This window comes from Bombina bombina, chromosome 4, assembly GCF_027579735.1.
Source record: "Bombina bombina isolate aBomBom1 chromosome 4, aBomBom1.pri, whole genome shotgun sequence".
Taxonomy (NCBI): Eukaryota; Metazoa; Chordata; class Amphibia; order Anura; family Bombinatoridae; genus Bombina; species Bombina bombina.
The window spans coordinates 687,704,567-687,729,478 of NC_069502.1; the positions used below are offsets into that span (position 1 = coordinate 687,704,567).

A 24,912-nucleotide genomic window follows, 5' to 3' on the forward strand; every position below is an offset into this window, starting at 1 on the left:
CATGGGGAAAGTGCTAAATTAATGCATTCTGTACCAAGTCAAAATTCTCCAGTTTTGACCTAAGTATCTCAAATCTATGACTTATGCATAAGCACTCTAGCCTGTATTCACAAGTCTACTGATAGTAGATACCTATTGGCACTCCCCTTATATTTGTGTAGTGCGGTTGTAACCCCCCGTTTTCTGAAGTGGTTCAAAGATGTCACAATAATAATTTTAAAACAAAAATTTATTAAATCAAACTGTTTTAAACAGTTACATAAGTTACACGGAAAGTTTAAAGTCAGTTTTCACATTGATATTTTTGTTTTTCATTTTAGTATACAGGCAAAATAGTACCGTACAACATGTACATAAAAAAAAACCTCAGCATTCAAATAAGGCCATCATAAAAAAACAAAAAAAAACAAGTAGTATTTTGTCATAGTTTCTAAATTTCAAACTATTTTCTCAGTGTTTAAGACCTAACTTCAAGCAGTGGAATTTGATAGCTAGGTTTATGCTATGAAAACATTATCAAATTGCAATAAGGCTCAAATAGTAGAGATACCGCTGCCCTTGGAATTTCAATCTCCAGTCTCCTTCATTAACTTAAAATTCACAAAGTGCACAAGTAGAATACATAAAAAATATTAACTGTCTATACTATAAGCTGACAGCTGCCCATCCTTAATACTTAGTGGTGAACCAAAGTCACATTCTCCCAAAAAATTAAAAAGCCACTGTACAATGTCAAGATCATAAGATTTCTAGTTTTACTGTAAACTAAAATACAAAAACATGTTTTATTCTGGTGATGTAAAGTAATATAGATACAAAACACTAGAAATAACCAAACATTTTCATATGACAAGCACCACAGTTTAACATCAGCATTCCCATTTGTAGTGTATAGTTATTTGCAATGGTTTTCATTCCAGCCATTCCACCTCATCAAACTCAGAATCATCTTCGGAATCGCTGTATTCCACAGCAATACGCCTTGAAAGTATTGTAGCAACATCATTTTCGATGCGTTCGTGCTTCGCTTCCTGTTCACGCTGCTCTTCCACTTTGCGGAGTTGAATACCTACAAGTAAATAACAGTAAATTAGAAAACTGTTGGAAAAGTAGGTTTAAACATTTCCAAGAAAGTAGAAGAAAAAATATTTATACTGAGCTCAGTCTATACAAACCAGTTGGGGTGGAGATTTAAATGCCCTGTAAAACTACACCCTGTAAAACTGTATATGGCAATAATAACTACAAAAAAAATTCTGCAATTTACTTGCACAAACCAAATAAGAAAACACAAAACTTGTGTAAATATAAAATACATAACTTCCAGAAGATACATTATTGGAGAATGCCATTATTGAATACAGCCTTTAAAACTAATTACCACAAATAAAATGTTCTAACATAACAGCATATCTATCACACTAGAAACTATGCTAGTTCCCATACAGGTAAATTTGACAATGCTAAATGATAAAATAATCTATTATCAGAACTTCTGCTACTTTAAAAAAAAACAAGATGACATCTTGGCTTTAAATACTCAGAGAAAATGAAAATGTGGTATATCTTTAAACCTAAATAATATTTTGAACTTGTTGATACAAATAGATTGATTGAGAAGCTTTATCTTATACTCTTTAACCTAGTAAGTTCATTATGCTGATTGCATTCTAACTATCTCGCCGAACTGCTTGGTGTTTTACAACCATAGAAAATACTTATCTGACCACTGGTTTTCCCCATCTCCCAAAAACCAGTTCTAAAAGTAATTTTGCTCATTACCCACCATGTCATATGTATCTATGAGTATTTTTCTGACTCCTCAAATATATCCTAATAGACAGGTAATATGTGTAGTGATACACAAGCTTACAAAAATAATAGCAAACCTTAACTCTTTTCTGACAAACAGCCATGCCCAGGTAAGAACACAAAACGTGTTGTAGATAACATGACTCTCACATAGAACTTTCCCATCATACCCTCATCCCTGGAGTATACCCAGAAATGACTCCGGATTACCTATAACTCAGGTATGTATCCCTTCAAAAGTTAATAAATAATGTCTCTATTAAACAGACATGAAACCCAAACATCTTCTTTCATGGTTCAAATAGAGCATACCATTTTAAACAATTTACTTCTATTATCTAATATGCTTTGTTCTCTTAGTATCCCAAGTTGAAAAGAATACCTAGGTATGCCCAGGATTGGTTGTTGCGCATGTATGTCTCCTGTCATTGGCTCAACCAGCTAGCTTCCTGTAGTGCAATGCTGCTTTTTCAACAAGAATACCAAATGATGAAGAACATTTGGTAATTGAATTAACTTGTTAAGTTGTTTAAAATGTTATGCTCTGTCTGAAACATGAAAGAATTTTGTGGTTTCATATCCCTTTAATAGATAATGGATGGATTCTTTCTTCAATAAGTCCCTACTGCCTTCATGTGGGTAAGGCAGTTCTTCCATTATTTAGACTACTGCCATATGCTGTTATAACATAAGGAAAGTGTTAAACAAAATTTAATAGAAATTACTAACCTTTTCGTATTGCTTCCAGAAGAACACTTCTAGCATCACTGATGACCGGAAGTGTTGAAGGATGTCTCTTGGAGTCAGAAACAATTTGAGATGGTGGAGATGGGGGCATTAAAGGAGCATGAGAACCGGGCACAATGGATGCAAGAGGATGTAGACCAGAAGGAGGATGAGAGAGAGGTGGAATTGCCCCTGGGGAAGATGGCCGCATTCCAGAAGGAGGTAAGGGTGGAGGAGGAGGTGGTGGAGGAAGTCCCTGTGATTCAGTCATAGGAACTGTATGAGGTGATACATCTTGAGCAGGCCGTGATATTGGAGGAGATGGATGCACAAGAGGTGGTGCTACTGGAGGAGCAGCAGGATGTAGGACGCCAGGAGCAATCTGGAGTGGTGTTGGTGGTGGTGGTACAATAGGGGCCTGCAAAGCAGCAGTGGGGGGTGGAGGTGGTGGGGGGATAGGTGGTGGCGGAGTTGAGGATATCGAGGATCGCAATGAAGAGGCTGAAAGAGCAGATGGAAGAGGTGGAGGTGGTGGAGGGAGAGGTGGAGGAGGTGGAGGAGATGGGCTCACAAACACTGGTGTTCTACCCATGGCTGGAGACTGCGGTCGGTTTTCATTCAATCCTTGTGTAGCACTGTTATAATAAAATGAAAAACGTATGAGAAATATAACAGGTACCAAAATGATTTAACATTTTCCATTTATGATAAGAGCACAACATACATTTTATTAAAACCAACCTTAAGATCTGTACACAAACTGATCTGTACACAAACTACACAATAAAAATATTACTGCAAAAAAATTATTAAACGATGTGCCCTTTGAATTGTTTGAAACGGAAATCAACCACAACATAGTTAATAAATCAGTTTAAAACGTATCTAAAAAATCAGTTTGGACACTCAAAGTAGACGAATAGAGGAATACTTTCACAGATGAGTAACTGTCCTCTGATCTCATTAGAAACAGCTCCCAGAAGTCTAAGGGGTGAGAATCCCTAACCCTACACACATTATCTTCTTTTCGCTGAAAGGTACAGTAAACAACATGTAATTGCAAGACATATTTGTTGTGTTGCTATAAGATAACAAATCGGCCAAATGTTAACGTTTTATAAAACAAAATTAACATCCTTTTTATGGCAACTGTTTATCAGACGTTAAACTCCACCTACCATTTGCCTTATTTGGAGGAGACAATCTTGTCTTTAGTCCGCAGACAACTAGGCTAGCCCATTACATTATTTTGCAGTTACCATCTGATAAAGCCAATTAGAGACAGATAGATAGCAAAGTTATCCTCGAGAAGTCAGCAGGGTGCAGTTTAAGGTCTGGTAATTAGAAATTGCTCAATTGTTAGAGCTAAATTGCATTAAAAGGGGGCAAAATAGGTTTAACAGTGCAAGAGCAAGACATGTTTTTACAGAGCTCCTGATCTTATACCAAATTCAGGAGCTAATTATTGTTTTTCTTCTATACTTTCTTTATCATCAAACTTATTAATGGACTCAGAGATAATATTGTCCATCCTTTAACCTGAAAACAGGAATTAAATACGACTTTGCAACAGCGGAACAGAATCTCTAGTGGTGAGGCCTGGGACTTGGATGGCTGGAAAACTGTCTCTCACTGAAAGAGTTTACATTGGCCTGCATTAACTTTTTCAGCAGACTAGATTACACGTCCGTTTTGGAGTGAGCGACATAACCCGGTACAGTTGTGGGTATCTCACTACCTTGTTTACAACCCCACACATGGAGGACATTCTGCACCGTCTGCAAGCCGTTTTCACGAACTTTGAAGAGGCAATACTGAGACATATCCAGGAGGACTTTGCTCCCACACACAATGAGAGGTTGTCATCCGGAGCCCCTCTGCCATTACTCCAAGACTGGCAGCTAAATGCCGCAGAGCAGGAACAAGGTGTAAGGCACATTAAACCTCCCTGGACCAACCTGACCTCGTGGCATAATGAAGACCCGGGAGAACGGATCTCAGATTTCCTGAACTGTTGGTCGGGAGATATAACAAATAGATTGGAGTTGGGGGGCCTGGACTCCTGGCCTGTAAAAAGTAAAATACCTGTTGGGCAGACAACAGCAGAGGACATTTCCCACCTCCTGCATGGCAAAGTGAGATGTGACGCAACAGCTTTCCTACTAGCGCACCCTTACCACAATACCGGGGACTCTGAACTACAAGTGTGGACATACACTTATGCAGCTCTTCAAATACTGTACGAACTTTGTGCCGCTCTCCTACTGCAGACCAACGGACGGACTGGTGTGGGGTAGGAGGATGAATCCTATCGAGAGACTTTTTCTCTGATAACTATAGAGACATAAGTTTGAGAATTTTAAAATGGTTCAGTAGCATCTTGAGTTTGGTTCTGTTTACATAGAGTTTACTATAACATGTGCTCACTGCTCAGTTCGCAATGTTTATTCAAATTGCTCTATTAGATTCAGGTTAGGGAAGTTGGCAGTAAATAATATTTAGTTGACTGACGCATATTAGGATCCCAAATGGGAGGTAGGAAATAGGCTCAGTAACTCTTATAACAGCAACACAATGCCTTTTATGTTCATTGATGGGTACCTAGTTCTTAGATATAAGCAACTTCTATATCTTTATTGCAGTGTTGTGGGTGATGGTTAGTCGAATGTTATCATACTTTTTATATATCCCAGCTCATTTGCAGAGTTACAGGGGCAATGCTGGTCCTTGTCCTTGATCCTCTGCCTATAAATGTGATTTAAACATGTAAGGGATCTTTAACTATATATTTTATTTTTTATATTAGGGCCTCAGTTGAGTTACAGGTTTGTTCCTATAGTATACAATATTATTACTTATATTATGTTCATAGCAAATATTGCCTCAGGTTAGTGCTTAGCTATACACAGTTGGGTAGTATTGTTACATTTTTATATAGCTTCCAGGCTGTCTGCGGCCGGGACAGCATTAAGTGTTTATATCGCACAATACAGCCAAACTTACAATACAGGCTTTTTTTGCTGTTACTATCAAGGTTTTAGATATAGACCGGAGGTGGGTATATTCTGGGAATAAATAACACATATCATGGAGGTCTTATGGGGTTATTGGGTTTCATGGGGTATGGTCCATTATCAAGTGTATATTTACCTGCATAATTTTTAACCTACTTCTGCTCCCTTATTCACTAATGGGCATATGTAATTGATTATATTGGCCTCTGATAGACTTCACCCATTAGCGCAAATATGATGATGTCTTAGGGACCATATCTCTGCATTACATATAAATTAAGGTAACAATGTATGGAGGGAGGTTAAAAACAAAATTTATGCTTACCTGATAAATTCATTTCTCCTGTAGTGTGGTCAGTCCACGGGTCATCATTACTTCTGGGATATTATCTCCTCCCCTACAGGAAGTGCAAGAGGATTCACCCAGCAGAGCTGCCATATAGCTCCTCCCCTCTACGTCACCTCCAGTCATTCGACCAAAGGACCAACGAGAAAGGAGAAGCCCAAGGGTGTAGTGGTGACTGGAGTATAATCCAAAAATTTTTTAAGCCTGCCATAAAAAACAGGGCGGGCCGTGGACTGACCACACTACAGGAGAAATGAATTTATCAGGTAAGCATAAATTTTGTTTTCTCCTGTTAAGTGTGGTCAGTCCACGGGTCATCATTACTTCTGGGATACCAATACCAAAGCAAAAGTACACGGATGACGGGAGGGACAGGCAGGCTCTTTATACGGAGGGAACCACTGCCTGAAGAACCTTTCTCCCAAAAACAGCCTCCAAAGAAGCAAAAGTGTCAAATTTGTAAAATTTTGAAAAAGTATGAAGAGAAGACCAAGTTGCAGCCTTGCAAATCTGTTCAACAGAAGCCTCATTCTTAAAGGCCCAAGTGGAAGCCACAGCTCTAGTAGAATGAGCTGTAATTCTTTCAGGAGGCTGCTGTCCAGCAGTCTCATAGGCTAATCGTATTATGCTACGAAGCCAAAAAGAGAGAGAGGTAGCCGAAGCTTTTTGACCTCTCTTCTGACCAGAATAAACGACAAACAGGGAAGACGTTTGACGAAAATCCTTAGTTGCCTGTAGATAAAATTTCAGGGCACGGACTACATCTAGATTGTGTAGCAGACGTTCCTTCTTCGAGGAAGGATTAGGACACAAAGATGGAACAACAATCTCCTGATTGATATTCCTGTTAGTGACCACCTTAGGTAGGAACCCAGGTTTAGTACGCAGAACTACCTTGTCTGAATGAAAAATCAGATAAGGAGAATCACAATGTAAGGCAGATAACTCAGAAACTCTTCGAGCCGAGGAAATAGCCATTAAAAACAGAACTTTCCAAGATAACAACTTGATATCAATGGAATGAAGGGGTTCAAACGGAACACCCTGTAACACATTAAGAACTAAGTTCAAACTCCATGGCGGAGCAACAGTTTTAAACACAGGCTTGATCCTAGCTAAAGCCTGACAAAAAGCTTGAACGTCCGGAACTTCTGACAGACGTTTGTGTAAAAGAATGGACAGAGCTGAAATCTGTCCCTTTAAGGAACTAGCGGATAACCCCTTTTCTAAACCTTCTTGTAGAAAAGACAATATCCTTGGAATCCTAACCTTACTCCATGAGTAACTCTTGGATTCGCACCAATATAAGTATTTACGCCATATTTTATGGTAAATCCTTCTGGTAACAGGCTTCCTAGCCTGTATTAAGGTATCAATAACTGGCTCAGAAAAACCACGTTTTGATAAAATCAAGCGTTCAATTTCCAAGCAGTCAGCTTCAGAGAAGTTAGATTTTGATGTTTGAATGGACCCTGGATCAGAAGGTCCTGTTTCAGAGGTAGAGACCAAGGCGGACAGGATGACATGTCCACTAGATCTGCATACCAAGTCCTGCGTGGCCATGCAGGTGCTATTAGAATCACTGATGCTCTCTCCTGTTTGATTCTGGCAATCAATCGAGGAAGCATCGGGAAGGGTGGAAACACATAAGCCATCCCGAAGGTCCAAGGTGCTGTCAAAGCATCTATCAGAACCGCTCCCGGGTCCCTGGATCTGGACCCGTAGCGAGGAAGCTTGGCGTTCTGACGAGACGCCATGAGATCTATCTCTGGTTTGCCCCAACGTCGAAGTATCTGGGCAAAGACCTCCAGATGAAGTTCCCACTCCCCCGGATGAAAAGTCTGACGACTTAAGAAATCCGCCTCCCAGTTCTCCACTCCCGGGATGTGGATTGCAGACAGGTGGCAAGAGTGAGACTCTGCCCAGAGAATTATCTTTGATACTTCCATCATTGCTAGGGAGCTTCTTGTCCCTCCCTGATGGTTGATGTAAGCTACAGTCGTGATGTTGTCCGACTGAAACCTGATGAACCCCCGAGTTGTTAACTGGGGCCAAGCCAGAAGGGCATTGAGAACTGCTCTCAATTCCAGAATGTTTATTGGAAGGAGACTCTCCTCCTGATTCCATAGTCCCTGAGCCTTCAGAGAATTCCAGACAGCACCCCAACCTAGAAGGCTGGCGTCTGTTGTTACAATTGTCCAGTCTGGCCTGCTGAATGGCATTCCCCTGGACAGGTGTGGCCGATAAAGCCACCATAGAAGAGAATTTCTGGTCTCTTGATTCAGATTCAGAGTGGGGGACAAATCTGAGTAATCCCCATTCCACTGACTTAGCATGCACAATTGCAGCGGTCTGAGATGTAGGCGTGCAAAAGGTACTATGTCCATTGCCGCTACCATTAAGCCGATCACCTCCATGCATTGAGCTACTGACGGGTGTTGAATGGAATGAAGGACCCGGCATGCATTTTGAAGCTTTGTTAACCTGTCTTCTGTCAGGTAAATTTTCATTTCTACAGAATCTATCAGAGTCCCCAAGAAGGGAACTCTTGTGAGTGGAAAGAGAGAACTCTTCTTTTCGTTCACCTTCCATCCATGCGACCTTAGAAATGCCAGTACTAACTCTGTATGAGACTTGGCAGTTTGAAAGCTTGAAGCTTGTATCAGAATGTCGTCTAGGTACGGAGCTACCGAAATTCCTCGCGGTCTTAGTGCCGCTAGAAGAGTACCCAGAACCTTTGTGAAGATTCTTGGAGCTGTAGCCAATCCGAATGGAAGAGCTACAAACTGGTAATGCCTGTCTAGAAAGGCAAACCTTAGATACCGGTAATGATTTCTGTGAATCGGTATGTGAAGGTAAGCATCCTTTAAATCCACTGTGGTCATGTACTGACCCTCTTGGATCATGGGCAAAATTGTTCGAATCGTTTCCATCTTGAACGATGGAACTCTTAGGAATTTGTTTAGGATCTTTAAATCCAAGATTGGCCTGAAAGTTCCCTCTTTTTTGGGAACTACAAACAGATTTGAGTAAAACCCTTGTCCTTGTTCCGACCGCGGAACTGGATGGATCACTCCCATTAATAAAAGATCTTGTACGCAGCGTAGGAACGCTTCTTTCTTTATTTGGTTTGTTGACAACCTTGACAAGATGAAATCTCCCTCTTGGGGGAGAGGATTTGAAGTCCAGAAGGTATCCCTGAGATATGATCTCTAACGCCCAGGGATCCTGAACATCTCTTGCCCAAGCCTGGGCGAAGAGAGAAAGTCTGCCCCCTACTAGATCCGGTCCCGGATCGGGGGCCCTCGATTCATGCTGTCTTAGGGGCAGCAGCAGGTTTCCTGGCCTGCTTGCCCTTGTTCCAGGACTGGTTAGGTTTCCAGCCTTGTCTGTAGCGAGCAACAGCTCCTTCCTGTTTTGGTGCAGAGGAAGTTGATGCTGTTCCTGTTTTAAAATTACGAAAGGAACGAAAATTAGACTGTCTAGCCCTAGGTTTGGCTTTGTCCTGAGGCAGGGCATGGCCTTTACCTCCTGTAATGTCAGCGATAATCTCCTTCAAACCGGGCCCGAATAAGGTCTGCCCTTTGAAAGGTATATTAAGCAATTTAGATTTAGAAGTAACATCAGCTGACCAGGATTTTAGCCACAGCGCTCTGCGTGCCTGAATGGCAAATCCGGAATTCTTAGCCGTAAGTTTAGTTAAATGTACTACGGCATCTGAAATAAATGAGTTAGCTAACTTAAGGGTTCTAAGTTTGAGTGTAATCTCATCTAGTGTAGATGATTCAAGTGTCTCTTCCAGAGACTCAAACCAAAATGCTGCTGCAGCCGTGACAGGCGCAATACATGCAAGAGGTTGCAATATAAAACCTTGTTGAACAAACATTTTCTTAAGGTAACCCTCTAATTTTTTATCCATTGGATCTGAAAAGGCACAGCTATCCTCCACCGGGATAGTGGTACGCTTAGCCAAAGTAGAAACTGCTCCCTCCACCTTAGGGACCGTTTGCCATAAGTCCCGTGTGGTGGCGTCTATTGGAAACATTTTTCTAAATATCGGAGGAGGTGAGAACGGCACACCGGGCCTATCCCACTCCTTAGTAACAATTTCAGTAAGTCTCTTAGGTATAGGAAAAACATCAGTACTCGCCGGTACCGCAAAATATTTATCCAACCTACACATTTTCTCTGGTATTGCAACTGTGTTACAATCATTCAGAGCCGCTAACACCTCCCCTAGTAATACACAGAGGTTTTCCAGCTTAAATTTAAAATTTGAAATATCTGAATCCAATCTGTTTGGATCAGAACCGTCACCCACAGAATGAAGTTCTCCGTCCTCATGTTCTGCCGCCTGTGACGCAGTGTCTGACATGGCCCTAATATTATCAGCGCACTCTGTTCTCACCCCAGAGTGATCACGCTTGCCTCTAAGTTCTGGTAATTTAGCCAAAACTTCAGTCATGACAGTAGCCATATCCTGTAATGTGATTTGAAATGGCCGCCCAGATGTACTCGGCGCTACAATATCACGCACCTCCCGAGCGGGAGATGCAGGTACTGACACGTGAGGCGAGTTAGTCGGCATAACTCTCCCCTCGTTGTCTGGTGAAATATGTTCAATTTGTACAGATTGCCTTTTTTTTAAAGTAGCATCAATACAGTTAGTACATAAATTTCTATTGGGCTCCACTTTGGCATTAGTACATATAACACATGTATCTTCCTCTGAATCAGACATGTTTAACACACTAGCAATTAACTAGCAACTTGGAAATGCTTTTTCAAGTAATTTACAATTATATGAAAACGAACTGTGCCTATAAGAAGCACAGAAAAAATTATGACAGTTGAAAATAATTAAGTTATAGCATCAAATCTTTGTAAGAAATATACAATTTTAGCAAAGGATTGTTCCCATTAGCAAAGGATAACTAACCCTGGCAGCAGAAAAAATACACAAATAAACGTTTTTTTATCACAGTCAGCTACACTCTTCACAGCTCTGCTGTGATGATTACCTCCCTCAAAAAAGGCTTTGAAGATCCCTGAGTTCTGAAGAGATGAACCGGATCATGCAGGAAGAAAATGAACCTCTGACTGAATTTTTTGATGCGTAGTAAAAGCGCCAAAAATGGCCCCTCCCCCTCACACATAACAGTGAGAGAGATCAGTGAACTGCTTTAAATTAAACAAAACTATTGCCAAGTGGAAAAAATAGTGCCCACAACATTTTTTCACCCAGTACCTCAGAGAAATAAACGTTTTTACAAGCCAGCAAAAAAACGTTTAACCTCAATAAATTAATTGTTATTTAAAACCTATTGCAAGTCCCTGCAAATTAGGTAAAATCTATGCATACAGTATAAATCCAGTGAAGTACCATTCCCCAGAATACTGAAGTGTAAAATATACATACATGACAGCCTGATACCAGCTACATCTACTGCATTTAAGGCTGAGTTTACATTATAACGGTATGGCAGGATTTTCTCATCAATTCCATGTCAGAAAATAACAAACTGCTACATACCTCTTTGCAGATTAATCTGCCCGCTGTCCCCTGATCTGAAGTTTACCTCTCCTCAGATGGCCGAGAAACAGCAATATGATCTTAACTACTCCGGCTAAAATCATAGAAAAAAACTCAGGTAGATTCTTCTTCAAATTCTACCAGAGAATGAATAACACACTCCGGTGCTATTATAAAATAACAAACTTTTTATTGAAGGTAATAAACTAATTAAATCACCACAGTCCTCTCACACATCCTATCTATTCGTTGGGTGCAAGAGAATGACTGGAGGTGACGTAGAGGGGAGGAGCTATATGGCAGCTCTGCTGGGTGAATCCTCTTGCACTTCCTGTAGGGGAGGAGATAATATCCCAGAAGTAATGATGACCCGTGGACTGACCACACTTAACAGGAGAAACCGTAATTACCCTATGCTATACTATTGGAATACGGCATACTAAGGTTTATCATTGAGCGCATAATAATTCTGCTTAGTTGGAGCCTGTACAATTAATGTATATATGTGCTGTTTACTGTTCACATTAAGAAGGGCCAACTCCTTTTTTTCCCATCCATATCCTATCTAATGTTGTGTTGCTCATAGTCATATGTGCTCCTATAGTACAAACTTGCCAACTCCCCTACTTCCCCTCTTTTACACCTCGAGAAAATATTTCTTATGGAAAAGTTCAATGTTACCTTTATATATTTACATATTAAACTACAGAAATAAGAGCAGGCTTTATATTACATAAAATATGAAACTTAAGATTCATAATTTGAGATCCAAAAGTGGTCTCCTACTGTCCTTGAGTTACCACACGTTTCACGTACATTATGCTCCTCCCCCCCCATCATACTCCCATTGGCTTATTAGTTAAGCATAAAGAAAATGTATCTTATAGAAACTTTATATTATTGTCTCTATATCCCCTTTAAATCCTTCCCATGACAAAGGTACTATTTTGAGGGCCAGCAGGTGACCCTAGCTTACTATAAAAGGATTAAGATTTATGAGCGACTTTATTATGTGTCACAGGGGAAATTTGTTCATATTTTGTTTATATTGCATAGACAAGCTTTGTATATTGTTTATATTATAAAACCTTTATATATTGTTATCTATTCTGTGTAAAAAAAAAGGAAAAAAAGGTTCATCATTTGAGACCCATGAGAGGGGCAAAATAAATAATGAACATTTCCTGCAAAGTTATTTCATTACACTGACATAACTAAACATTTTATATAAAAATCTGAATGCATTTAATATCCTTTAACTTGCTTCAGTCAATCCACACCCTGCCAAACTGAAACATATTTAGAGTGGTTTAGCCCCAAAAATAGGCATAGGACCAAAAAATTTTAAAAAAATTGGGCAAGCACAGATGGCCAACATATGGTTTTTAATCTGGTAATGAAGAAAGTGATTCATCGGTAATTATAAATCTGATGTTCCCTCTTGCTATTACAGAACCACATCAGTAATGTTGGATCAATATCATAGTAGGTGGGTAGAAAACCTCTCTCTAGAGCAGAGGAACCATAACTTAAAAGACCCTTTTACCAAATGCTGCGTGCGCAGTAAGTATTAAAGGACCATTATAGTGATAAAATTAAATGCTATACTTTCTTAGAACTTTTAATTTTATCAGTAGGGATGCAGCAACACATAAAAAGAATGTCATCCTAGGAGGAGTGGTTGATCGGTGTGCTGAGAGAAGCTGAACAGTGCGAGTGAGAGGATCCTGAGGCGGATACTGGCAGATGAGAGGAAAGAAGGCATTTCTAAGGAGGATACCAGCACAACATGTCCGTACAGCTAGCACTAAAGTACTACGGTAAATTCCACTTGCCATGTCCACTTGTTTGCTATCATAACTATATGACATATAAGGGAGGCGGGACATATTGACACAGGAGTGTGTGCCGCTGGTTGCAAGTCCCACTGAGTTTGGGGAGCAGCTGAGAGCAGAGTCCAGATTGCCCTTCGCTATAAGTGACAAGCTTTGGATTAAGTTTCTTACCAATACAGGAATTAATGTGCTGCTGGGACATTACTTTAAATTGGATGTTTTTACTCCTTCCATATTCCTATATTACAACTGGTGATAAGGACAGTATCGTTAGCCCCTTCTGCCATACACTCAAGTATAAGCACTGCATGTTGCAAAGGTGTCGGCTTCCCTACACTGTTACATTTACCACACTCTGAGACTTTGTTTCTTTTTTGTACATAAAAAGTATGCTTGGGACCAGCAAAGCACAGCTGGGCTGTGCGACTAGCTCTATAGATTGGATCTGCAGCAGTTTTTGCTTGGAACAAGCAGTGCTCTGCGAGTCCTAAATGGTATTTTAAGTGTAACCCCTTGCAGGGGTTAAACACACGGCTTTGCGGCATCACTAGTGATAAAATAACGTGCTCTAACAAATTAAGAACATTTCATTTTATCACTATGATGGTCATTTAACTAGGTGATTCAAGAAAGCTAAAAATGAAACAAAAACAAAAAAAAAATCACAGACCCATCTTGCCTAATATTCTAGTTGATACGGGAATCATGGTTTGTTTTGGACAAAAGGGTCAACTACAATGGTTTCATGTGAAAACATGAAAATGACACTACATCCAAAGAGTGTGTCATAAAATCCAGCACAGCCCCGAAATGTCGTGACTCTATTTGTTCCTGTTCCTTTTGCATCAATAAATTGAGGATTTTTGCAAGGAGACCACCTTGTCTGTGTTTTATATTGCTTCTAGCAAGTTGGCAGTTACTTGCTTTTGGTCTCCTGTCTCCCTGTGCTGGATACTACTGTGCCTTTTTTGTTTTATAAAATCCAGCACCCTCACACAATTGTATGTACAAGGAATATGCACATGTTCCAGATCACAGACTTCTTGCATGGATTTGAAAGTCTTTGGATTTCCCAAAAATTACCTAGCCAATCCTATGCTACAATAATCGCCAGGATTACAACTCCGTTTTATGGTCTTTGATGTTTTGTCCCAACAGACAGCAGAAAACAAATACCTGAGCTATCCATAAACTTATATAAAAAGTTGGGGTTTTTTTTGTACGATATTATGACTAAAGCCTGTAACCTCACATTGTCACCATCAAGGCAAACCCCTGAGTGAGTTCTTCTGAAATACATTTAAATATGTGATGCATTTAAAATCGGGTTTGTGAAAATATCAAAACAGGATACATCCCGTCAACTCACATAAAGCTACTTCAGTGCCAACTTTTAAACTATATGTTTGTGACATAAAAAATCAACACTGGCACCTGCATTAAAGGGATATGGAACACAAATGTTTTATTTCATGATTCAGACAGAGCATACAAAAAAAGCTTCCAATTTCCTTTGTTTTGTTCTCGTGGTATTTTTTGTTTAAGAGGATACCTAGGAAGATAGTATGCATGTCTGGAGCACTGTATTGCAGCAACATTGCTGCCATTTAGTGCTCTTGCAAACATATAACATTGTTAAAAAGCATTTTTGCCATATAGTGCTGCAGATATGTGCACACTCCTAAACTTACCTACCTGTATTTCAACAAAGAATATAGCGAGAACAAAGCAAATTTGATTATAAGAAATATATTGGATTTTTTTCCACATTTTTTTTATCTGAATCTCGAAAGAAAAAAATTGGGTTTCTCCTTTTGAGTTTTTCCTTTTCTTAATCTTTTAGATAAGGAATAACAAAGACCACTTCTTTCTCATAATCCCTCGGAGGACATATAGTCCATGAGGATGATTCTGAATATGAGAACATATAGAAAGTTCACTGAGGCTATGAGCATAACAAACAGAACTGGAATGCTTTAATACTATTGTCTCATGAGGTGGTACCTATCCACAACTAATATATTTCTGCAGAATTTTCTTAAAGGATGATTCCAGAAGAGAGAAATGTTAAATGCATTACAAGAGGTCTCCTTAATAAAATGTATAGGAGTAACAGGTATACCAGGACCCTCTGCTTTCTGATATATATATATATATATATATATATATATATATATATATATATATATATATATATATATAATCAAATGCTAATCAAATGCCCTTGATTAATTGATCATCAGCAAGTATGACCACCTTTATAAAAGCCTAGGTTCTAGCAGTTTGCTGGTGTGGAGCATTCAGGTGTGTGTTAACACAATGCCAAGGAGGAAAGACATCAGCAATGAACTTAGAGAAACAATTGTTGCTGCCCATCAGTCTGGGAAGGGTTATAAGGAAATTTCCAAACATTTTAAAGTCCATCATTCTACAGTGAGAAAGATTATTCACAAGTGGAAAATATTCAAGACAGTTGGCAATTTTCCCAGGAGTGGATCTCCCAGCAAATTCGCCCCAAGGTCAGATTGTGCGACGCTCAGAGAAAATGCAAAAAACCCAAGAGTTACATCTCATACTCTACAAGCCTCAATTAGCATGTTAAATGTTAAAGTTCCTGACAGTACAATTAGAAAAAGACTGAACAACTATAGTTTGTATGGAAGGGTTGCCAGGAGAAAGCATCTTCTCTCTAAAAAGAACATGGCAGCACAGCTTAGGTTTGCAAAGTTGCATCTGAACAAACCACAAGACTTCTGTAACAATGTCATTTGGACAGAAGAGACCAAAGTGGAGATGTTTGGCCATAATGCATAGCCTTTGGTGAAAACTAAACACAGCATATCAGCACAAACACCTTATACCAACTGCCAAGCACGGTGGTTGTGGAGCGATGATTTGGGCCATAAACACCTCTGTATACCAAAGTATTCTAGAGTCAAATGTAAGGCCATCTGTCCGACAGCAAAAGCTTGGCCGAAATTGGGTCATGCAACAGGACATTGATCCCAAGCACACTAGCAAATCTACAACAGAATCGCTGAAAAAAAGAAAAGAATCGAGGTGTTGCAATGGACCAGTCAAAGTCCAGACCTCAACCCGATTAAAATGCTGTGGCTGGACGTTGAGAGCTGTGCATAAATGAATGCCCGCAAACCCCAATGAAGTAAAGCAACATTGTAAAGAAGAGTGGGCCAAAATTCCTCTACAACGATGTGAGAGACTGATAAAGTCATACAGAAAACGATTACTTCAAGTTATTGCTGCTCAAGGTGGTTTTACAAGCTATTCAATCATAAAGTGTACGTCGTTTTTAACACATGAATTCTCCATTTTGGCTTTATTTTTGTTAAATAAATCATGACATGGTGTAATATATAATGTGTTATTGCTCATCTGAGGTTGTATTTATCTAATTTTAACACCTTCCCGTCTGGACTTGTCTACATCGTAACAAATTACCAATGTAAACAAATAAGTAAAAATTGAAAAGACTGCGTGATTTCCATGATAGGTTGGTGTCGGGGGGGGGGGGGGGGGCCGCAATCCCATTCAGGAAGCGCCTATGGCTTCAGTACAGCTAAATGGCTAGGATGTTCCATGCCATCCTAAGGGCACTAAAGTCCAGTGCAGTTATGATGGCACAGAACATCCTAAGGGCGCATCCAAACTAAAATGGACCTAACTGTAACAGGGACAGGACACAAAGCAAGCAGCTGTGATGGAAAGTAAGTAACTTGGCTGCAGTCATCTAAACAATGCCAAGAGTAATATAAAGACATAGGACTTATATGAAAGTCCTGTTCTCATCGTAGTCCTTGCAGTTCCCATAATATAAAACAGCATAGTTATAGCACAATATAAAACTGCTATAACAACACAGCACAAACAAAAAGTACAAAATTGCATAAACCAAACAATTAAAGCAAAGGCAATACTGTACAAATTTGTAGAAATACCAAGCCAAAGAGTACACAAGATGCAGCAGATAAAAATGAAGGCATGACCAACAGACCAATTATCAGAATTAAATGGAACATAAAACATAATTTATGCTTACCTGATAAATTAATTTCTTTCTTGGTGGTGAGAGTGTAAGAGAATCCCTTACTGTTGGGAATTCATCACCTGGACACCAGGAGGAGGCAACAACACCCTGCAGTAAAATCTTAAATAACTCTACTACTTCCTGTATCCTCACAGTATTTTATATAGCCAGGAACAGGAGGAAGATTAAAGAAAGATAGTAGGGTAAAGAGGTGCAAACTATAACTGGTGCCATTTATACAATTGGGTGAGTTTGTGGACTCTCACCACCAATGAAGAAATTAATTTATCAGGTAAGCATAAATTATGTTTCTTTCTAATGGTGGTGAGAGTCCACAAGAATCCTTACTGTTAGGAACTAATACCCAAGCTGTGGAGTCCCCTAAAATGGGTGGGACAAATGAGAAAGCAGGCACATTTACCATGAACTACAGGGCCTACCAAGCAAAATAATGAGCATGAGGCAATTCTTCAAATAAGCTCTAATGAAGTCTCCTTCTTGTTCAATATACAGACACAGAACAAGCTGAAATATGCAAAAAAAACCTGTAACTGAACTGCCTCCAAGTAAGTTCTAAGAAAGACGCCTCAGAAACAAATGTACTCCAGCCCTTATGTTTTTTGACAGCCTTCCAGTTTGTCTTTAAGGAAGAGTCTTGTACCCATAAGAAAAGTGATAAGTTAAACCACTTAGAACAAAAATCAGATTCCAAGGAGGAAACCAACCAGAGCCTGAACAAACGTTTGATAACTGGAAGACATAAAAAGGCTACCTGCGTAATAAAACAAAGATACAGAAAGCCAACTACTAGAGTGCTGTCTGAGAAACCCTAATTTCAGCCCTCCTGAGTCCGATTTGGGGAATCCTAACAGCATACCTTGTAGCTGAGCACTAATAAATAATACTCCTCCCTCACCTATAGTAAGGCTTGCTAGGAACAGACTTGCCAGTCTAAAAACAAGGCATCCAAAACAGAAACAAAAAAGGAACGTTTTTGGGACACGAACTAAGTGATCAATCTCCATGCAGAAAAAGTAGAAACAGAAACAACTGAAAAGAAAATGTCCTTAAATAGCATATTTTAAAGTTTGAGAGACGTTACAAAGAAATGCTGGGCATCGAAACTAGAGCAGCATCCCACATTTCCCAGGACTAAACAGGAACAAGTAAAAAGTTTGATAGCCCTAATGGGTTTCTGTGAATCCTGAATGAGACATGCTGGGTGAAACAGAGATGAACCTATATATATTCAGTACTAAAAACCTCCTTCCACACTATAAGGATAATAGAGCCATTTTGAAGATCATATATGCTACTGCCAAAATGAAGTTAGCCTGAAATTAAAAACAAAAACAGACCAGAAGATAGATCAGGCCTGCTATATAAAAGTCACCTCACCTATATAGGAGACCAACTCCCTGAGAACCTCAAAATCTCTATGCTGTCCAATTGACTTCCCTGACAGACAAACATAATTCATCTCCAAGAAAGCTGGAACTAGGAGGATCCAATAAAGGGAGTGGGAATTGCCTCTAGTAAAAAGCTAGAGAAAATGGTAACACCACTCTACTAAAAGGAGTTCTAGATGACAAGACCCTAGAGATGGTGTAAGAAAAAAAAATACATTCCTGAAAAACTGGATAATTCATTCATTACCCTCTACCCAGTATACACTGATAATGGTAAATAATAATATTTGGCCATAAACAAAACTAGGAATTGAAACTGCCAAACAGGATTGTACCGACAAACTGTGTTCAAACCATAGTTATTGAGTAAAAACAAAATGGGAGTCTGCTCCAGGACAAGATAACCATTAAAACTTTACAAACAGCAAAATGCGATAACATTAGCACAATTACAGTGCCTCACACAGTGTACAGACATATAATTGGCAAAGAAAATGTCAGAACAGGAATGTACTGGAATTAACATACCGCAATATGCATTATTATCAGTTCTAGTACGGATAATAACACTAAATACCGTAATATGCTTTGTGGAAAAATTGCCAGCAAGGGAATAGACAGAACCATACATAAAGGACTAGGCAGTAGAAATTAGCCCTATTATACTATGACAGTAGATCGCTGAATTACAGTAATATAATCGGTATAAAAATTGGTAGCAGATTAAATTACTGAACCTCTTAAAGGACCAGTAAATACAGTAGATTTGCATAATAAACAATTGTATGATAAAAAGACAATTCCATAGCACTTCGTCTGCACTTCAAATCAGTAGCAGATATTTGTTTCTGACAAATTTCAAAGTTATGTTTATTCCACTCCCCCTGTATCATGTGACAGGCATCAGCCAATCACAAATGTATATACAGTACGTATAATTCTGTAAATTCTTACACATACTCAGACAGAGCTGGTGACTCAAAAAGTGTAAATATAAAAAGACTGTGCACACTTTGTTAATGGAAGTAAATTGGAAAGTTGTTTAAAACGGCATGCTCTATCCAAATCACAAAAGTCCAATTTCGACTTGAGTGTCCATTTAAACAGTGGTTGCAGTATACTGAAACAGAATTAAATAATTACTTCAGTATATAGAAGAACTACAACACAGGTCCCAATCTGATACAACAGAACACAGAGTTGTAACACAGGATTTTGACCGTTAATACAGTACACACTACAACCGCAATGCATAACTTAAGCAGATACTGCAGTAGGAGGGGAAGTCTAACAATAGGCCGCATCAACATAGATGTAAAAATTTAAATCACCATCTAACCCACACATAGTAGAATAAAGATTGTCAGTACACATCCTATATTAAATGAATACACAATGCACAAACCTCCCATAGGTACTGTATGTCTATGTGCAGTGCTTAGTTGAACTGGTTAAATGCACATGTACACAATGTACTGACTGAAAGCCTGTGAGCTGTGCGAAAATGTCATCACTTACCAGTATAACGACCCCTCCACTGTGCTTACTCAGTTACAGTCCTGAGATTTCAGTAGAGAGCTCATCCTGTCCTGTTACTAAGAGGAGAGGATATAGAGACAGACTACATCTTCTTAGTACTACAGGAGGAGGCTAAAGGAGCTGTCCCAGTGACTCCTGTGGCAGGCTTGTTACACTGCACAGCCAGTACTCTCCTATGTCCCTCTCTTCCAAGCACTTGAGGGAAAGTGGGATTAAAATCCTTATAAATGTTGATACACCACAATCTTCGCCTGCCTCCAACACTAGGCAAATAAATACTAGGAGGGAACAGAAAGAAGAAAAGATATTAAAGCTTTTTCTGTAGGATGTCTTTGCCTCCTCCTGGTGGCCAGGTGATAAATTCCCAACAGTAAGGATTTTCATGGACTCTCACCACCATTATAAAGAAAACCTATTATCAAAGGTGCATTTTGTTGATGTAATGTGCTTTCAAGTATAAGGAGATATCTATATATTAGGGCTACAGGCTGGGTCCCAATAATTCTCGTGGGCGACAGGACGCCTTCAGTACTGAGCATAGTGTACTGAGAAGGGCCAAACATGGTGTTTTCTCTGTCTCAAAATATACACTTCTGCTGAAGCAGAGCTCCAGCTCAGCCTACCATACTTCAAAAAAAGCAGAAACTGAAATGACAGAAGAAGGAAGGAGAGCAATACATATAGGGTAAGGGGGGTCTCAGACCCATACATTTCCTGGGAGATATACCTGCCTACATCAACAGTTATTTGAGAGTGTGAAACTATGTTTGAAATTTTTTTATACCACAATACCACTTTTTAAATATTTTACTTGGTAACCACATTTCTGTTTACTTGACTAAAAGCAGAACAAGCATTCACTCATAATTCTCAAAATGTTTCAAGAGTGTGAGCCTTATTGACAACACCCAACTTACAGTGTGTCTAAGTTGTAATTTGTTTAGTACTATAGCAAAATATGTTACTTTTTCATACAATTTAGCTATTCCTAAGAAAAACAAAATGTATGCTTAACTGATAAATGTATTTATTTCTTGACACGGTAAGTCCACGGATCATCTTCAATTACTGTTGGGAATGTCACTCCTGGCCAGCAGGAGGAGGCAAAAAGCACCACAGCAAAGCTGTTAAGTATCACTTCCCTTCCACAACCCTCAGTCATTCGACCGAAGAAAAAGGAAAGGAAATAACACAAGGTGCAGAGGTGCATGAGGTCTATATAACAAAAAACCTGTCTGAAAAACAGGGAGGGCTGTGCACTCACCGTGTCAAGAAATAAATAAATTTATCAGGTAAGCATAAATTTTGTTTTCTTTCTAATGACACGGTGAGTCCACGGATCATCTTCAATTACTGTTGGGAATCAATACCCAAGCTAGAGGACACAGATGATACGGGAGGGACAAGACAGGTAATCTAAACAGAAGGCACCCCTGCTTAAAAAACCTTTCTCCCAAAGGAAGCCCCAGCCGAGGCAAAAGTATTGAATTTATAAAATTTAGAAAAAACTGTTCTACAGGGGGCTCTCTCTTGAAGGCCCAAAAAGAAGACACCGCCCTAGTGGAGGGGGCTGAAAATCTCTCGGGAGACTGCTGTCCAGCAGGCTCATAAACCCTACGATTAACACTTTTCAACCAAAGAAAAGGAAAGTTGTAGTAGCTTTCCGGTGTTTATGTTTATCCAGAAAAACAGCAAACAATGCAGAAGACTGACAAACGTCCTGAGATTGTAGACAAAAGTTTAGGACCCGCATAACATCTAAGATGTGCAACAGACCTTCATGAGAAGAAGTATTAGGACAGAGAGAAGGAACAACAATTTCCTGAGAAAACTTCTGTCTGAAAAAAACCCTAGGAAGAAATCCAAACTTGGTACGATAACTGTCAAATCTACCTGAAATACAATGTAAGGAGAAACACACTGCCAAGCTGAGAGTCCGGACTCTCAGAACAGAAGAAAAATCAGAAAGACAAAACCTTCCCAGATAACTTAATATCTCTGAAATGCATAGACTCAAACGGAGTCTGGAGAAAACTATAACAACAAAGTTAAGGCTCCAAGGAGGAGCACAGGCCTGATTATAACCAGGAACTGATAAGGATTGTACATCCGGCCCATACGCCAGACGTGTAAGCCGCAGAATGGAAAGAACCAAAATCTGACCCTTGAAGGTACTGACAGATAACCCCTTCTCCAGGCCTACCTGGAGAGAAGATAAGATCATTGGGATCCTAGAACAAATATCCAGAGATAAACTATGACCCTGAATCATGGTCTAAATGGCCGATTCGGAGAAAACCCACGCTTGGCTAAATTCAAGCGTAAAATCTCCAAGCCACCAGCCTCAGAGAAACAAAATTTGGATGAAATTCTACAGAGGTAGAGACGACATCTCTATTAGATCCGCCTACCAGATCTTGCGAAGCCACGCAGGAGTTATTAGAAAACAAACGCTCTCTCCTACTTGATCTGAACGAAGACTCATGAAAGGAGAACAAACCGAGGAAAAGGGTAAGTCAAACTGAAGTTCCAAAGAACTGCCAGAGCATCTATCTGAAAGGCAAGAAGATCTCTTGACCTCAACCAAACTAGGGGACCTTGATGTTCTGACGAGATGCCATTAGAACCAATTCTGGTAAGTCCCAATTGGTTGTTAACCTGAAGAACACTTTCAGATCGAGGTCCCACTCCCCGAGGTGGGAAGTCTGTCTGAACAGAAATCCGCTTAGTTGTCCACTCTAGAAAGGTGGATGGCCGATAGACAGGACTGTAAGCACCTGCCCACAGAAAAATCTGAAACACTTCCTACATGACTAAGGAAATGATGAAAGCCCATAGGCTATATTGTCAGGCTAGGACCCGATAAACTGGGCTAAGACAACTGAAGTCAAACCATCAGAGCACTGTAAATTGCTCTCAACTCCAAAATGATGAAAGGGAGAGCAGGCTTCTCACAGGACCAACGTCCCTGCCCTTCACGGGTCCCAGACTCCACCCCAGCCCAGCAGGCTGGCATTCGCGATCACAAACACCCACGAAGGTCTCCGAAGCATGTGTTCTGAGACCTAAAATCCTGAAAACCCACCAAGGAAAGAGACTCTAGACGACTGATCCAGTCCTATTTTCTGAGACAATCTGAATAATACCCCTTCCACTGACTGAGCATGCACAACTGCAGAGCACCCCAACAAAATTGAACAAGGGATGATGCCCATGGAAGTACCATCAGACCAATTACCTCAATACACTGAACCGCTGATGTTGAACAGTAGACTGAAAAGAGAGGCAAGAGGAAGGATCTCGGCCTTTTCTGTCAGAAGGCTTTTCATCGATAGGAAAGCAATTATAGTCCCTACGCAGACTACCCTGCAGCTGAGAGAAAAGACTTCTTTTCCAGCTTGGGTGCCAACCGTGGAAAGGAGAAGACAACAAAAAGTTTAGCCAGAAGGTAAAAAGTCAGGAATCTGAGAAGAACCCTTTGAAGAGAATCTGAGAGTACATATCCTTTAGGTCTAAGATCATTAAACTGATCCTCTCACCAAAGAAGAATCGTAACAGCTTGCAAGCACACATTCAAGGTGCAAAAATAGCTGCAGCTGGTTTTAAACTGCAAACCTTCCGCTTGCTAGGCAGCTAAGATAACCATCAGGCTACTACAGCTGAACGATCCTTCTTTGGAACCACGAACCGCATGGAAATTAAACTAACCCCTGTTCCAAAACTGGAACTGGACAATCACTCCCAGGGAGGAAGATCCTGAACACATTTCAAGAACGCCTCTATTCTTATCTGGCTACAGATAATCTTGAGAGGTGAAACCTGCTCCTGGGAGGAAGGGGTTGAATTCCAATTCATAACCCTGGAATACTAAATCTACCGCCCATTAGGGATCAAGGACCCTTTTTAAAAGTCCAGGAGGAACTTTGCCCGACAGAGCTTTGGGGGAACCGAACCCATGGTTCTGTGTTTTACTGTTCTGTTTGCCGATGTGTTGAGGCACAGTGAGTTTCAGCTGTTTCCAGGCAGGACAAAAACAGAGATAGACCGCCCCCCCCATAGGAACCGATCCTGGTTCGAGGGTAAACACTACATGTTGAATGAGAATTGGCTGTGGGTTTCTTTAATTACTTCCCCTGACCCAATACTGACTGGGTATCCAGGAGGACCTGAACTACTTCTGCTTGAAAGACCAAGGAAAAGAACTTCTTGAAGTTACGAAATTAGCCACAGAAATAACAAATAAGAAATTGGCCTAACAGCCCTTCTGTGGAATCAGACCAGGCGTCACACCAAAGGATGCCGCACTTGTCTATAAAGGTCTCCAACCTTAAAGGAGCATCTATTATAATCAGAATAATAGAGGCCCCTACTACTTTAAGTACCATGTGTCATGATAATTAAAGGAGACCATTTATTACAAAGAGGTGATGGGGAAAAGAGATTCCTTGACCTCTCCCATACCTGGGAAATTCCTCCTAACAAAGTCGAGAACAGGAGAAATTTTTACAAATGAATCCTAGTATATATAAAAATTATAGATTCTTGAGGACTGACGACGACAGGAAAGTCGAGGTTAATCAAGAAGCCAACCTTTCCTAAATAATACCCAAAGGTGTACAGGCTTGAATCTGAAGAGAACTACTTCAGCACCAG

At 39.9% G+C, this 24,912-nt stretch overlaps 1 protein-coding gene across 1 annotated transcript in view; it reads right to left on the minus strand.

Annotated features, from left to right (window-relative positions):
* Positions 1 to 211: 211 nt before the first annotated feature.
* The window catches only part of WASF1 (WASP family member 1), a 277,901-nt gene continuing 253,200 nt past the window's right edge, over positions 212 to 24,912 (minus strand). The window contains exons 8-9 of the mRNA XM_053710850.1: positions 2,542 to 3,173; positions 212 to 1,069 (exon numbers count right to left, since the gene is read on the minus strand). Coding sequence (XP_053566825.1) covers positions 912 to 1,069; positions 2,542 to 3,173 — 790 coding nt within the window. The 3' untranslated portion in view covers positions 212 to 911. The remainder of the gene's footprint in view (positions 1,070 to 2,541; positions 3,174 to 24,912) is intronic.